General features: G+C 41.6%; 3 protein-coding genes across 13 annotated transcripts in view; 2 read left to right on the forward strand and 1 right to left on the reverse strand.

Annotated features, from left to right (window-relative positions):
* Positions 1–15,516, reverse strand: part of LOC145445474 (uncharacterized) — a 142,026-nt gene that overhangs the window by 121,858 nt on the left and 4,652 nt on the right.
* Positions 1–15,516, forward strand: part of LOC145445449 (uncharacterized) — a 197,959-nt gene that overhangs the window by 19,398 nt on the left and 163,045 nt on the right. The window lies entirely within an intron of this gene.
* Positions 19–14,936, forward strand: LOC145445465 (uncharacterized). Of its 11 annotated transcripts, XR_013917028.1 has the most exons (9): positions 23–296; positions 577–668; positions 733–802; positions 860–979; positions 3,139–3,182; positions 6,279–6,401; positions 8,751–8,840; positions 13,318–13,452; positions 14,662–14,931. XR_013917028.1 is itself a non-coding variant. In XM_080323654.1 (8 exons), the coding sequence occupies exons 2-8, from the start codon at positions 647–649 to the stop codon at positions 8,348–8,350; spliced, it is 771 nt and encodes a 256-aa protein (XP_080179780.1). In that variant the 5' UTR covers positions 19–296; positions 577–646; the 3' UTR covers positions 8,351–8,449. The 11 variants fall into 11 exon arrangements, 9 of the variants coding, with proteins under 9 accessions (XP_080179780.1, XP_080179788.1, XP_080179787.1 ...); XM_080323654.1 differs by lacking the exons at positions 8,751–8,840; positions 13,318–13,452; positions 14,662–14,931 and adding exons at positions 7,888–7,988; positions 8,060–8,449 and having other exon boundaries at positions 19–296; XR_013917029.1 differs by lacking the exon at positions 8,751–8,840 and having other exon boundaries at positions 20–296; positions 14,662–14,936.

Here is a 15,516-nt window from a genome sequence, read left to right on the forward strand (position 1 = left end):
TTTGGAGAACGTAGTGAATGTTACTTTTCAAATCAGGAATCAGAATCATAATTGCTTACTATCCCGCGTAGGTTATATTTGTCGCGAGTATAACTGATTATAATGTAAAGAAGTGACGCTGAATGCCTTTTCATCAACGCGCACCAGAATAGAAGTATCGTTTCCAAGAAAATGCCGCGTTGGCAATATAACTAGAGTGTTACTCTCAAGTAAGCAGTTCGTGCTATGAGAACTTCACATTTCCGTTACTACTTTTTGTCATGTGCACAGCGCTAAGGTATACATTTGCAAGCAAGGTGAGATTTAGTACCATGCGTTTCTGTACCGGCTTAAACCAAATTTAGCCATACCTTTTCGACGGAGCCATACACTTCAGCTTGCGGTCTATAGCAACGTATTTATTTTATAAAATGTATTAGATTCCAGATTGGCTAAAGTTAGTGAGCTGTACTAGAGCCTGCGCGGATTGTGTGCACAGATTGAATCACACCAAAATAATATTATGACTTAATAGGGCAGAGTATTTCTAAGATTCGCTATGCTACGGCAGTTTGAAGCTAATTTTTATCATCCCAGATCGTTATGCCGACTTTGCCTACATTTATCGCTCAAGGAAATTTCACCGTACTACTGCAACCATCGCCGGATGCACTCCAGCTACGACGCAGGCCAGTAAAGTTGCGCTACTCTTTTCGAATTTACACTAAACTTGGTTATAACTACTCTATGCAGATGAATTTTCGATCAGAAAATTTCCTCTTCTGTCGCAATTATCGGGGAATGCACCTCAGCTACGATGCAGGCCAGTCATGTTGCGCTACACGTTTGTATAATGACTCTACGCAGACATACACTCCAGATTTGAGGTCGATGCTAATCCACTGCAGCACTGCATCATTATAAAGCCTGAACATTGTAGCGTCCACAGTCATCGCATGAAGCAGGAACACCCCATACTCCCGGATTTACTGCTGATTAGGTAAGAAGTCATTTTTATGTCTATTTAAGACAGTGCTCCTTTGTATACTTTTGATTGTAACGGTTGGAGTTACCACCAGACGGGGTAACTTTTGGTAGAAGAGAATTGTTCACCCCGCTACAGGTCCCAAATATGTGGCCTCCCAAGCCGTTTTCCTTTCTGACACGACTGTGGTGCAATACAACCACTGAACCACTTTCTACTGCACAAAACCAAATTGAAAATGTAGTTTGTTCATGCAGAATAATAACAGGGAGATGTTGAAGTATAACTGCAAGGCACTAACACTCCCGTAAGTACTGTAAGTAGCCAAAATCTACTTGGCCACCCCGAAAAAGTAGACATATTCAACACATACAACATCTCAAAAACGTAATGTGATAGAGTAAAATACACTTCAGATTCGCATTCGGCACCCTCAAACCAAGTATAAATGACCCAAAGAAGTCGCGGCGCAAAAATCGTGTAGGCCAGTGTTATTTATATCAAAGAATATGTATGGCTAGAACCGCCCCCAACAATTATTTTGAAGTACTTAGAGTGATCGATTAGTTGAGGCAGCTTCCGCCACACAGCTTATTTTAGTACCATGCTCACGAGACTTTTGTCCGAATTATTCAGTAGACCTGATCATGCCATGACACTGTTGTCATATTGTACTGCAGGGGAGGCCAACCTTTTCAGCCAAAGGGCCACACTTGACTGACGAACTATTGCGCGGGCCACTTGACGCGCGAAACGCGCAATTTTTTGGAAGTTCATAGGTTAATAATATTGTCACTTGACTATATTGCAGACCTGCTGTATATCGCTGGGCTCAGTTTGCATTGAATGGACTATCCGGCGCCTGGACATATCGATATCAAAAGCTTCGACCAACATGCGTCAATCATTTTATGCCTATGTTTCATAGTCGCAAGGTCGCATATGTTGAACGACATATCGTCTCGTAATCGCGAATATAGGTATACTCAATCTGATACATTGGGCATTCTTTAATTTTCAGAAAGGGGTAACGATATTAAAAGCAAGAAATCGAGTGACGAAATGTTGCGCAAAGCGTGCAGAAAATTTTTACTTTTGATAAATCGATCGCAAATTATTCTGCTTTATTGTAGTGTACGAAGATCTACCAAAATGTGACTGGCTCATGGATCGGCCAATGCGTCGGAACTGATATTTTTCTTCATCACATCTCAAGTGTTGCGGCCAGACTAATCAAACCCTTGGTTGGCCTTGCAAGTTCACAATGTGTGCAGTTCAGTCCCGACAACATTACTAATTTCAGAATTTACCTCGCGGGCCACTCAAAACCTTCTCGCGGGCCACGGGTTGGCCGGCCCTGTTGTACTGCGTTTATTATGCCGGCGTCAATCCAGTCACCACGACAGAAGCTGCTGCCGCCCAGTATTCATTTGCTGTGTAGAGAAATGTGCGTTTTTGCCATTGGTTTATGAACAATATGCCCAAGCCTCTCGGCACATATAGGAAATTCAACGGCGATGCAACCTCTGCAGTGGAAAGCAATTATACAACTCTCACAAGTCGCAGCGAGTCAATATATTCGCATTATAAATGCAACTTTTTAAGGTTTGCGGCATGTCTGCAATTTTGTCATCAACGCAACCCTGCCGGCCGATTTTACGGCCTAATGAGATTGATCACTTCTAAGTACTCCGTACAATATACTGAAGCTGATTCCGGCAAATTAACGGTCCTTATTTAGATGTACAAATTCGATCTCATCATTAGGAACGTGGATTCGAAACACTATCACGATTTGACGATCAAATCCACTTTCTCGTTATACAAGTTAAGGTGCATTAATCGCATTGATGAGGGCCGCAAGTTGAGCCTGAATTAATCTCTGAATCACTTCTGTGTTTTATATTCTCGAAGCGCGAAGTTAGATAGTGTTTAATTGTGTGCGCCTAGTTGGAACATGTTGCAATGCCCGTGACATAAATCCAACTATGCTTCGCGAACATAAGTCGAGAACTGCAGCAATGCACTCGAAACCGGGTCTTAAGATAACAACCAATAGTCGCGATGTGAGTTACTCTATATTAACAAAAACACATTGTGCCGGCGATAAGGGGCCTGACCGGTGGGTCAGGCCCTTATACCATCATAATTTTCATATGTCCCTTGTTTTCTAGAATTGTCGCGCCGCAACAAGTTCCAGCACGCTGCATTGTCCCCCGTAAGTCCATTGTATTTTCAATTTTTGTGTTGCCAGCCTGCATTACGCTGTGACAAAATGTAAATCAATGTGCGAGCATGGCCATTCTTCGTCACCATGCGGTGCAAGTAACGCGATGGCGGATTGGTAATGGTTTTGTTGCAGGCCCAGACTTGACGGATGCTTATTGGGTAGATATAGAATAAATTGTGGTCCCAACCTTATTATTGCCTCAGCGAATTTTGTATAATAGGCCTATGTTACGGGTACGTAAGGCATTGCGTATAATGCTATTATATTTATTGACTCCATTCAGAAATAGACCATTTTTTTTTATGTGTATGTGGGATTTCCAACCATACATTCATAACATGCCCAGGATGGGACTCGCACGTCAATAGCGGCTTATCGTAAAAACCGAAGGCCCTGTAAATAATCCATTTAAACCAGGGTGTGGCATGTTGTTATGTCAATTTTTAATTATATTAGGGAACGTTACATGCGGGACTTGTACCTTCACGTATTCGACACTGCCACATATCTTTCAAAGGATAGAAAGCTCAAAATCCACTACAAAACCGTTTCAAAATCGTTAGGCGACCCATCAAACTCAATACGGCAACACTTTCACAAGCGAGCGTGCGTTATAAGATATGCTGCCACGCCACACCACCTTTCCACAAAGAGGGAATGTGTCCCGTTGACGATCCGCGACTAATATCGAGATTCCAACACATGCGCGATCTGTTGTAGAATCACTCGAATCAGTACTGATCGGCTGATAAAAATCAAAAAAGGACCGAGTTCAACCAGTTCAAACGTCAAAACTTTCAGAAGGACCTGTGACTCGGAACCTCATCTGTTAGTAGATTGACGAACACAAAATAAGCCTCAAATTGTTCTGAGGCTCAGTAATTCTCCAATATACGTCCCACTTAGACTTGAATATCATATCAATCCTTGATAAATCCTACATATTTTACATCACATTTTCACAATTTGTTTGGAATATGCGCAGTCCGAATCTAAAATGGGGCCGACTCAACACTGATTATTCCAGATTTGGTTTTTCGAAAACAACGTACATATATATTTTTATATTTTTAATCTGCCAAGAGCCATATTTTTCGGTCGTTCATACGAAAGATCCAGAAGTGGGTGGTGTTATAAGTCTGTAGCTACGGAGAATAAACGAATACCATCGGCCCTGTGTAAATGAACACAGCGGTCGACAATCGCCATGAATACTGCAAAAGCAAAATCAACTATTCTATGCTCTTTCCGCGGCCTTTCTACAATTCACCTATTCACATCCCAGTATAGCACATTGGTTTCCGGTTCTTTTTGTGGAAAACGGACACCTCGCAACCCTATAACTTACATCCTATTCAATTGTCAATTCGTATGCTCGATCATGAATAATACTTATGAACAGGCCGTGTTGACCTGTCATATACTAGGACAGTGGTTCCCAACCTTCTTCATATCGTTACCCCCAAGAAGAAAATGACGGATTGCAATCACCCCTTTTCAATAAATGACAAATTACAGCTTGCACTTAATTAAATCGAAGAACAGCACAGAGATGACGTCATAATGTACACTGAAAGTTACACTGTTAAAAATATCAAGTCCATGCGAAGGCTGATGCTGTTTTCGTGTTATCCAGTGGTCAAATAGAAACAAAGGGTATGATAATAATTGACAGCATCCCTCATGTAATTGTCAATCGCAAAATCATTCAGTTTGATAGAAAACCCTCCTTCATAGCAATAAGTTGAAGGAAATTCAATCACAAGGTTCAATGCCATACGAAGATTGGTTATTCATTTTTGAAGGAGAACCCAGAAGGTTCGAAAATCTTCCCCTCGTTTCTTTAAAGGCATGTTGATGATTTCAAACTTAATTTTACAGACTAGACTAGACCAGCACTACACTTTTCTATACTAACAACTATATTTCTACGATATTGTTAACGCATTATAGGTGTAAAGCTAAACTTAGACGCCCCTTGTTGTCTTTCAATTTGTCAGCCTGCGCAACAATATATGATCCGCCCTACCGCGAAATAAATTAGAATTACCTAGCACTATACTAAACTACATTCGGCCATGTTATTCGTAATCACTAATGGTTACTATGATCTCACAGCAGGCATGGTGAACTAAGTGAAACGAAATATATAGGTCCACAAGCTCGCAAAGACATATGTTAGCCTACATTCATTTTTACGTTTGGAAATACTTTGAACAGTGCAGCGTTATAAGTATAAAAATTTGAATTACCCCCAGAAATTGGCAAATTACCCCTTTGGGGGTAATTACCCGCTGGTTAAGAACCACTGTGCCAGGAGGTCAAATATAGCTTATCATTTATTTTTTATTGCCATTTTTCATATCTATTTCTTAACCCCTCTGGCATCACCAAGGACTCCTATATTCACGGCGTAGAATGCTATATAGTGCATTTATTAGCCTATATCAAACGAAAGTCGCTAAACATGCAGTGTCTGCTTTGTGTATGATACGCTCCCATGTTTAATACGCACCCTTAAAATAGCATGCAAATTTTAGAAAGGCCTGCACCCATGTATATTACTTGTTCTGCGTCTCAATGGGCGAGTAGTTGCGATTTTAGGGTGCGCTATCATTGCGTATTTGCGATGCAGTTATTAAACGATCATTACTCAATCAGTGGAATATTCTTTGAACGATAGTAGATAGCAGCCAAAGCTCGCAAGGCCGGCAGAGCGATAGTTTCGGCTATCGACACTATATCTTGTACACGAGGTCCATGACAAGTGTGACAGGTCAGGCCAACGATTATGTCGTGCGTACCAGGCCTGCCGATGATGCGACCGATCGCGAAAGCATTTGTATCCAGCGTACATGGCATACTATATGTGCGATTGGGGGGGCCTGTCGTTGACGTGATGAATTGGCGATTACTGCCGCGTGCGCGCTGCGATCAGTCATAAAGAATCCGATAATTTAACTGCCTCAGTGTTTTGAGTTGGACATCTTCTTAGTATACTTTACATAATAGCATCTTAGCTCATACAACGAAATGGTTTTTAGCTCAGAATTACCCTTTACTGACCGCTATCAATTTTTTTAGCATACTCTCCACGCAAGGTCCGCTGCAACAATTCTATTCGCCTTGGGCACCTCAGAGCAAGATCGGGAAAGATCGGGAGCCACCTCAAGACGTACACCAATCGTCCATTGATCCATACCACAGGTTTGTCTTACACAATTAGTGTTTAGTATTTGATATTTTCCTGGCAATGGCGCACAACATTAGATTGAAGACATAATATTTCAAAAGACACCCCCCATTAAAAAAAACGCTGTTTAAAATACGTTTTGAACAAGGTGTTTCAAAATAACGCCTGATCCAAATGCAATCCCAACGGCAACGCCGATCAGTTACCACGGCAACAGGCGGGATAGCCAGTAGTGTAAAAATTGATCTGGTTTTAATTGGCAATTTGACACTACCCATGACGCGGAAACACGCATATGTGCGTGTTTACGCCCATATTTCCTTGCATTCACCATTCATTGCATTCATCTTCAGGGACCCTCAATGGTGTTCAATTTCTATAAAGTCTTGCGGTTCTATAGCGTTGAAATTCTATAGCTTTACAATTCTCACGGGTCGCTGTTTTTTTCCATTTGTACTATCGTCGTCATGTGTGGCATATGTAACTAATTTCGCCTAGAGCATGGTATTCGTCTAATAGATATCAGGTCCCAAACCCTAAATACAAAATACTTAAAACGCTTGACGCCTGTTAGTTAGCGAGTCCGCAACATCGCGCAAATGCCAACCAACCATCATTCTACCCCCCTCAACTAAACTGCATTGCGCGCATATCCACCAAATATATATATATATATTTTTTTTCTTTTTGGCCCATAATAGTCTCGTAAACTAGGTCGCGAAATAGGTTAGTATGTTTGTGTATATCCGCGAATTGACGTCATTCCTGCGCAAGGTGCACATCTACCCTGTGCGATCAAGTCATAATTAACAATTATCGGGAAATGGAGCAATACAGCTCCGACGTTGTTATCATAAGCAAACAATTGTCGCGATGTTAGATCCGGAACCTCATTGTGATGTACGCCGGTAGGGGAATTCGATTAGAGATAGGGCTTCGGAGCTGGAGTCAGTTCTTTAGGGGTAGCGACGGCTTCGACGTATTTCATAAGATGCCATTGTATATGTAATGACCATATCTGCTGAGTTAACATAATTCAACAGCAGGCCTTTTCCCCCCTTTTGCGCTATCGTTCCCGACTAACCATGTTCTTGGGGATTCAACAGCAAGGCAGTCGTCTGTTCCATATTCAATTTTCATACATTAGTGCTGAACCTCGGTATGCGAATTACGCCTGTGAATATTGTGGATATTCTGCATACCCGCAATTTCATCATCAGCACAACCTTATTGGCCAATTGTAACGTTAACGAGTACAGTGCCAGTGTTAAAACGCCGCATCAGAGTTTTAATGCTGTATACTGTACAGCATTGGCACGAAGCAAAGTGGGTTCCAGTGCAACTATGACGTTAGCGACAACTGACAAGTATTCATCATATCGCCACAAGCCGGCACAACGGCACCCATGTACCGTTGCCGCATCCGATTTTACTGACGGCCAACAGACTCCAGATTACTATAGATAACCAACTTACGGGTAAATTAATCAAACTACTCAGAATTGCTTCACATGCCGCATGCGGTCTGCTGGCCTTATGCTCGACATCGCTATCCTAGGCCATCATTGTTCGGGAAATTGACAAGAATAAGAAAAGTCGCGGTATGTCATGCTATAGCGTCTCAAAGTTTCCAAATTGCAACTGTGTTGATGACAGCATAATCTTTGCTCAGATTATAGAAGAACCTACAAAAGAGCATGGCCCAAAGTACAGTCCTTCAACTGCTGCTGAAGTTTTGATGAAGCCCTCTTCATTCAGGCAGTTGCTGACTGATGATATCCACAAGAAAGACTGGATTTTCGTCATTATCCACACTTACTTTTTTTTTTACGTGTTCCCGCACCAAATAAACCTGATTCAAATTTACTGGTCTCAGGAACTTAAAACTGCTGCAAGGGACCAGACGAGTATATTGATATTACAGCAGATTTCTGTTACCTTTAGTTACGGAAATTTTCCGTAAAACTTCCTACGGTCAGCATATGTAAAATCATATTACGGGGAGAGTTATTTCGAATTTACTGGTCTCATCAGCGTAAAACTGCTGCACTGGACCAGACCAGTAACTTGGTATTACAGCCGTTTTCCGTTACATCAGGTAACGGGAATTTCTCCGTAAAAACTTTAACAGTCAATCTTTGTAAAAAATAAATTACGGTCAATAATATTTTACGGGAAAATATTTTTCAAATTCACCGGTCTCAGAGTCGTAAAACTGCTGCCAAGACCAGACCAGTAATTTGGCATAGAATATTCTCAACAGTGTATTTCATCGTTGACGATCTTTCTGTGAGCACAAACGCGAAAATAAACCCTCTCTCGCAATTGCTAATCGGCTAAATCCGGCACTTTTTCATTTTCAGATGGGGCAGTCTCCAGAGAAAAAAATCGTGTGACAATTAAACACGTGAAGCACGAAGAACGATTTCACCACTTTTTTAGTCTATTGCAATGTATGACGATTTACCAAAAATGTGACTGCTAGACCCTCGATCTGCCAATGCGTATGAGTTGACATTTCAGTCATCATCATCCAAGTGTCGCGGCCACGCCGACTATATTTTTGGCTGGCCCTGCGAGCCCACAATCTGAGCCATTCAATTTTGATAATAATATATTGAAAGTTAGCTCGCGCGCTACTCAAACCCACTCGCGGGTCACATATGGTGTTTACGTACATTTGTCACTCACACCCATGCTAGTAGGTGTGATCAAATATTGCACCGTTCTTCCATGCAACTATGAAGATTTTCTCCCTTTTAAAAAAATTAGTTTTGTGCTTTTATTTTCCAAAACTTGACCTTTGGAGTGTGGAATCTGTGTCGGTCAGGAACCCGGATAAATGAACAGGGATGCGACAAGTGTGCACTGCTAAATGTATCCTTGTGGAAAATTTAGCCGAATCATAATGCTGCTCACCGTATAAGAAGTGAGCACCCATCTGCTGAAGTAAGCTATAGGTTGTATAGGGTATTGTCTTTCGAGGGTGAACTATCAATTGGAACGCGTGGTTTTGCCCACTTTATTGTTGTTCGTATCTCTAAGGATTCTTGTACAGGCCCATTCACCTTGTTGCAGTGCCGGGATCAAGCCACTACCCTCGAGTCACGAGTCATCCCGAGTCATTGCACATTTTGACCCGAGTCAAGTCAAGCCAATCCATTCCCAAAGGTGACTCGAGTCAAGTCAAGCCACCCGATTTTTGGAGGCGACTCGAGTCAAGCTGAGCCAAGTCAAGTCAAGGCAAGCCAGTAAAGTGACTCGAGTCAAGTCAAGTCATCCCAACACTGCTTTGTTGCAATGTAGCATTGTTCAGCCTTTATGGACCAGGCTTAATTAGGTAAATTCGCCTACGGCTATAGCTTCAGCGACAAATTAACATTCTTTGTATTGATTCGTGTGCCACATTGACAATGAATGAATAATAGCTATAATCGCCAAATCCTATTGTAATTTACGATTACCGTATACTGAGATGGGCCACTCGTGCTTTCGCTGAATGCCAAATTGTAAATTTCAGCCACAACATGCGTAATTAGTACGAAATATAGGGTAGCTCACCGCATGGGCGTAATACGAATACAAATCAGAAGTAGCACAAGGTCACATAACGAGACAATGATTGTATCGCGCGAAAGAGGCTAAATAGGGGTAATGTTATTTAAAAAAATATCAAGGGCTGTCATTGCATCTAGAATCGCTCGGCGTCATTTATCCTCATTATGCCCTTAGATCAGTGCTCTTAAACCCATCCCGTCGCGGTACACCCTATCAACATATTCTCAAAACTTGTGCACCCATGACCATATAATACACCCATAGCGCAGCAGGCCGTAGTTCGATTATCTCTACAATGCATCCGCATTCCAGCGGAGAGTCGACATGGACCACAAATACTGATATGATATTTGTTACTGTGAAATTGACACAGTGGAGGGCCATTGCGGTATCCTGTGCCTTCACTAATTTCTTAAGATACTCTTATTTCTTGGGGTATGTGTTGCGTAAATTTCCTTACTGCAGAAGCAAAACATCCCAGCAGGCTTGCAATATATGATATATGTACCAAATTCGCGAGTATAAATGTGAAGGGAAGATACCCGCATTACACGCGCGGAGGGTCAAATTTGTCTTTCGAATGGACTTTGTCGAAAATGTTGATAGTATCACATATCGCTGTCAAAAATCCATTCATTCTCAATTACCGTGACCAGATTAGAGTCGAGGGAGGAGCGTCTTCAAAAATTCTGAACACAAAATTAATGATGATGCATCTTCGGGTTTTTAATAATAAATTTGTCGCATATTGTTATTCTCTCCTTTTTTTGGCCTCCCATCAGGATTATTTGTATTGCTATCATTATCATTGTTATTACACATCAATTACAGAGGCGCTATTTGCCTGTTTAGGATTTCTTCATCCCGACAGCGCAAGTTCATTGCCCATGCATTGGGCAATGAGAAGGACAATCGCCTGCACACGCACTCCCGCTCTTCACTATCTCTCGCCCTCGCTCTGCAGGCGCGCAGCCAGCCAAACAAATAAGGACGTGGTTTTGAAATAAAATGGCGGGGTTTGGATTTTCATTTATTTATTTTGAATTCATTAACATAGCATCAATTCGTTATGGCTTAGTACTCGCGCAAATAAAAATTATACAATCCACTCGTGTTGACGATTTTACGCGCATAATAATCTTGTCGACGAGTCCGGGAGTGCTATTATTTAGCAACTCTCTGATCTGTCATGAACAATTAAATACCATCGCTTATCAACGCGTCTTTAGTAGCCCCAACGACGATTTGTGCAGGCCAAAATGTCCGAGTTTTATGGAGTATTTGATATAATAACGGCGATTTCAGCGCTTCAAACCTTTTGTCTTGTACAACACGTATCTTCTGATGGTTATGTTCAAGTGTTAGCGGAAATCAATTACTCATGTACCCACGCGTTGCACATGTTTGCAGACATTCGATGTCATTTAGTTTCGCGACGTAGCTCTTCGATCACTCATCACATACTTAGCGGCATTGGCTCCGAGTCATCGAGATACAGGAGCCAACTCATTCTAGATACGAGGCTCGATAGTTAGACTAGAGATGAAGTTAGGCCATAAGCGATGATACATCTTCCGTATCCGACGTAATGCAGATGCGATTGTATACGCCGACCGATAGTATAGTGCACACCGGGTCTATTGCATATGTGATTCATCAAGCAAGCGGAACTGGGTTTTTTAGAAACGTGATTTGCCGCGCGCAACACTGATAATGCGACCTACCTACTGCAACCGGGTGCCTGAGCCCGAGCGGCAATTCCAAAGGCACGGGGTTCCGCGTATAAAAAGGCGGTGATTTTGGGCCCCAACCCTTCTCTGACTACGGGCCTGTTGTTCATCAAACTTATTATCTTCGCCCTAAGTAAAATACGTATTTTTGTGAAATTGTTCTAAAGGCCGGTTATTTTTTCTGAAGGTACGTTCGAACGTTGTGTCTATTTTTGGCGTCATGGGTCATTTTGTTAGTCGCAAAGGTCCAACTATTTTTTACGCTCAGAATTCCGGTCCATAACCCCGCGTTTACTTTTCTCGGCCCCCGTTTCAGAACCGACCTCGAGGACGAGACAAGCTAGAACAACGAGAAGATTGGCGTGCTCGTGAAGCCGAAATCGCAAGAGTCTTTGGCCGCCGCATCGAGCCTGCTCAAAAAAAACACGAGGCTTTTTTTTTTTCTTTTAAAAAAAACTGACCTAGCCGTGTACAATAACAGAGCCAAGGGCGTAGAGAAGGAAGGAAAGAAATTGATCGAAGGGATAGGTCCTTCGTGTGATTGTCTCTCCTAATTCTGATTATCATGTTTTGCCAATAAGACGTCATATTCCGAAGACGCGTCATTTGACTTAGGGTTGACCCAACTACTCAAATATCTCTAAATTATACGGTCTGTGCGCCGGCATCAGATATATCATTGACGAGAATCTCAAATTCGTTGATTTTTTTTGACCGCCGCAAGATCCAGATCGGTTGCAATACAGCACCTGGAACGGGTATCGCAAAGCAACTCACGTTCGTGATTTAGTTAGCTAGCTATTGCTCCGCAACCTTCGAATGACGCGTAATGAAATAGGTATGCTCCAAATGAATGGTACTGAATCATCTTCGACGTGACGTCGAATTGGCATTACATTTTATAGTAATGGTTTTTGATGTAATTTTTCCTATTCTCTGATTTAAATTAAAATTAGTGTTATAGCTTCAAGGTTTTCTGTTCCAAATCAACCTAGAAATTAGGGTTGCAGCTGCAGTTATATATATATATATATATTTATTTTTTTTTTAATTTAGATTGTATTTATAATAACTATATTTCCAATATTACAACTCCGAAACTTAATCTTGTTCAGTTCGTGTCAAATCATGTTCAGTCTACCAGTCAATCCGGTCTATCAGTTTATTCCTATAAGCACGAGATTGACGAATGTCTCAACAGTAAGTCTCGCTTGTTTTTCACTATGAAGTGTCTCCGCACCATCACCAGGAATGCCTACAACTCAATCAGAATTAATATTAGAAATGGAATTCATTTCGCAAATTAAATCAGAATTCGATTACCGTATGAGCTCTCTGCTCTAATTAGACTACAATTTACTAATCATCCAAGTCTACCCAATTAGAATGATGTTACTGTTTTAGTATCGCCGCTGACATCGATCGTACGTAGGCTAAACGTTTTCTTTATTTGTTACCCTAATACGTTTTTAATTATTGCGGTTTGCGTGACCTAATTCCATATGTTGAGAAGTTCTCGTGTCAGAACGAAGCCAGGAATTGTTACGTGTTAGCTGCCTGTGATTCGTAAACTAAAAAATCTTTGCCGCGCGATTATTTGTGACACGAGATCCGATTTCAATCTTTTGCGAATGATATTCAGGACAATCCCGAGGAGAACGAAGTTAAAGAGATTCCCGACAATCCAAAGGACAGGGAAGACAAGCTGGACGAAGCGGCCCACAAGCGAAGATCAAAACTACAGGCCATCCAGGATTGTCTGCATCTCAACTGGGAGGTAACGTGTTATAAATTTTACTATGACTCCCGATCCCTGGCTCAAGGTGCGATTTTCAAAAGATCAGAGGTGTGACCGCAAATTCGAATTCTTCATTATGCAGTACAACATTTCCCGAACCCTTTCGACTTGTAGTTTTTCGTTGACTCCAAAAATCGCCTTCTAAACAGTAGTGGTCAAAATTGACCGAGCGCTTCCCCTTACAGCACCTAAGTAGCTTTATCTACTATTTTCACATACCCGAGTGGTCCCTTTATTTATATTACTTACGCGTAGTAATAATTTTAAAGACTCAAGTCGTGTAACAAAACACAATTTTTTGTGAGTACCGTAAACCGGGGCAACTTTGGACATTAAATAGTAAAAGGTTACGGTAGCTAAATTATAGTTTTACGGCGGAATGTGGCCGTACGACCGCGAGTACCCTTGGCACCCTTGGTCTGACCGAATTCAGGATGAACACTTGAGCAATGCTGCAACGTATTGGGAATGCTAAACACGAATCTGAGCTGTAGCGGTGATTTCCTCAAGAATCATTAGACAGATATCGCAAGCTGAGCACATGCTAGCTCCACCCTGTGTCAAAGAGAACTTCTAAGTCCATGACCATAGGTTAAATGATGAGAAACATTTGCTTACGGCCTTCACATTTTAAGATATTACACATCCAGTCAACCTGCCCTGAAACATAAACCGGCGTATTTATTGTGATGACTATAGTCATCGACTTTTCGGTTCATTTGCGGATCCGGTACATCCCACTACACCCCATCCGAGTGGTTCACCCCCCTTTTAAATATATTATGGTACACCCTGAGGTGTGCGAAAACCCCGGTTGGAGATCACTGCCTTAGACGATTCGAGGTGCCATGGCACGCTACGCTGCATAGCATAGTGTAATTTTAGATCTAATAAAAAAGGTATCTGAGCATAGCAACAACAACTTACACACTTTACAGCGCGAGGGGATAAACACTTTGATGTATTTTAAGGCAGGTATAGTATGAGGCGATTGCGAAAAACAGTAGCTCCAATCACAGGGTAGGGCGGTACGAAATTTGATTATTTATGTGCTACAAATTAACTCCCGAATTCTTGGTAGGTTTCGATAAAGTTTTAGGTTTTCTTAGCACCGCTCCCGGGTCAATATGACTTCATTTTCGATTTTAATATAGTTTGGCCCTTAGTGATTATATCCCTACATTACAGATACGGGCAGCAGAGGAAGATGATGCGCCCCATATAGAAACACAAATTGGACTCGTGTACCCCCCACTGCAACTACAATCTTGATAGGAAACTCCAGGTCAGTGCAACTTCTGTATCCTGTTTGCCCCCTCAATAAATTATGTAGCAGACAACCAACACTTTAACCACACAAATCTACGTTAACGAGTTATCTGACCCAAACACAACTCCAAAAGCGAACATTCAAACAGTACTAAAGAGTTGCGCAAACCTTCTCGCCCCCACCCAATACTATTGAGAAACATCTTTATTACTTATTTCTTTATTAACAGTTTAGTTTGTCCTGCCACGCGATAGTTGTTATACATGATTTTTGGTTATTTCGTCGAGCAACACCTCTAAAATATTTTTTAGACCCGTTATTGCAGTACTTTTTGTAAACAACATATACTAATAGGAATACGACAGACATACATACTGCGATAATTATGGAATCAATGTTTCCCGGATTTATCAATCCTCCGCCGTTGTATAATTTAGTAAAAATGTTTCTTACCGTGTAAGTCCGTTCAAGTATTTGTAAGTTCTACAATTCTTCGTAAAAATCAAAATCACTTTGGATCAGTCCGTCATATGCGGTGTTCTGCGATGTGCTGTGTTCATTGAAGATCGTCATCTTTAGTACTGTGTTTCCTGATCCGATCGGCAGAGCCTGTCTGTTGGTAGTTGACGACAAGATCGCCGTATCGTCCCTCGGATCAATTGTTGTTGGTCCAGATGTGCCATCTCCTGATGAAATTGAAGTGGTTATTTTGGTACTTACCTTTCGATCATACTGTTGGAGTTGGTGATCCGGCCCGGTGATGGAGAGGTGCG

This window comes from Botryllus schlosseri, chromosome 8 (assembly GCF_051294905.1).
Source record: "Botryllus schlosseri isolate E-star chromosome 8, Bs_hap1, whole genome shotgun sequence".
Classification (NCBI taxonomy): Eukaryota; Metazoa; Chordata; class Ascidiacea; order Stolidobranchia; family Styelidae; genus Botryllus; species Botryllus schlosseri.

Bases quoted from the DNA above. Each gene is read 5' to 3' on its own strand.
- LOC145445465 (XM_080323654.1), top strand. From the start codon at position 647: ATGCACTCCAGCTACGACGCAG. The intron at 6,402-7,887 runs GTTTGTCTTACA...CAAACTACTCAG, and splicing joins TCCATTGATCCATACCACAG to AATTGCTTCACATGCCGCAT. The intron at 7,989-8,059 runs GTATGTCATGCT...ATCTTTGCTCAG, and splicing joins CAAGAATAAGAAAAGTCGCG to ATTATAGAAGAACCTACAAA.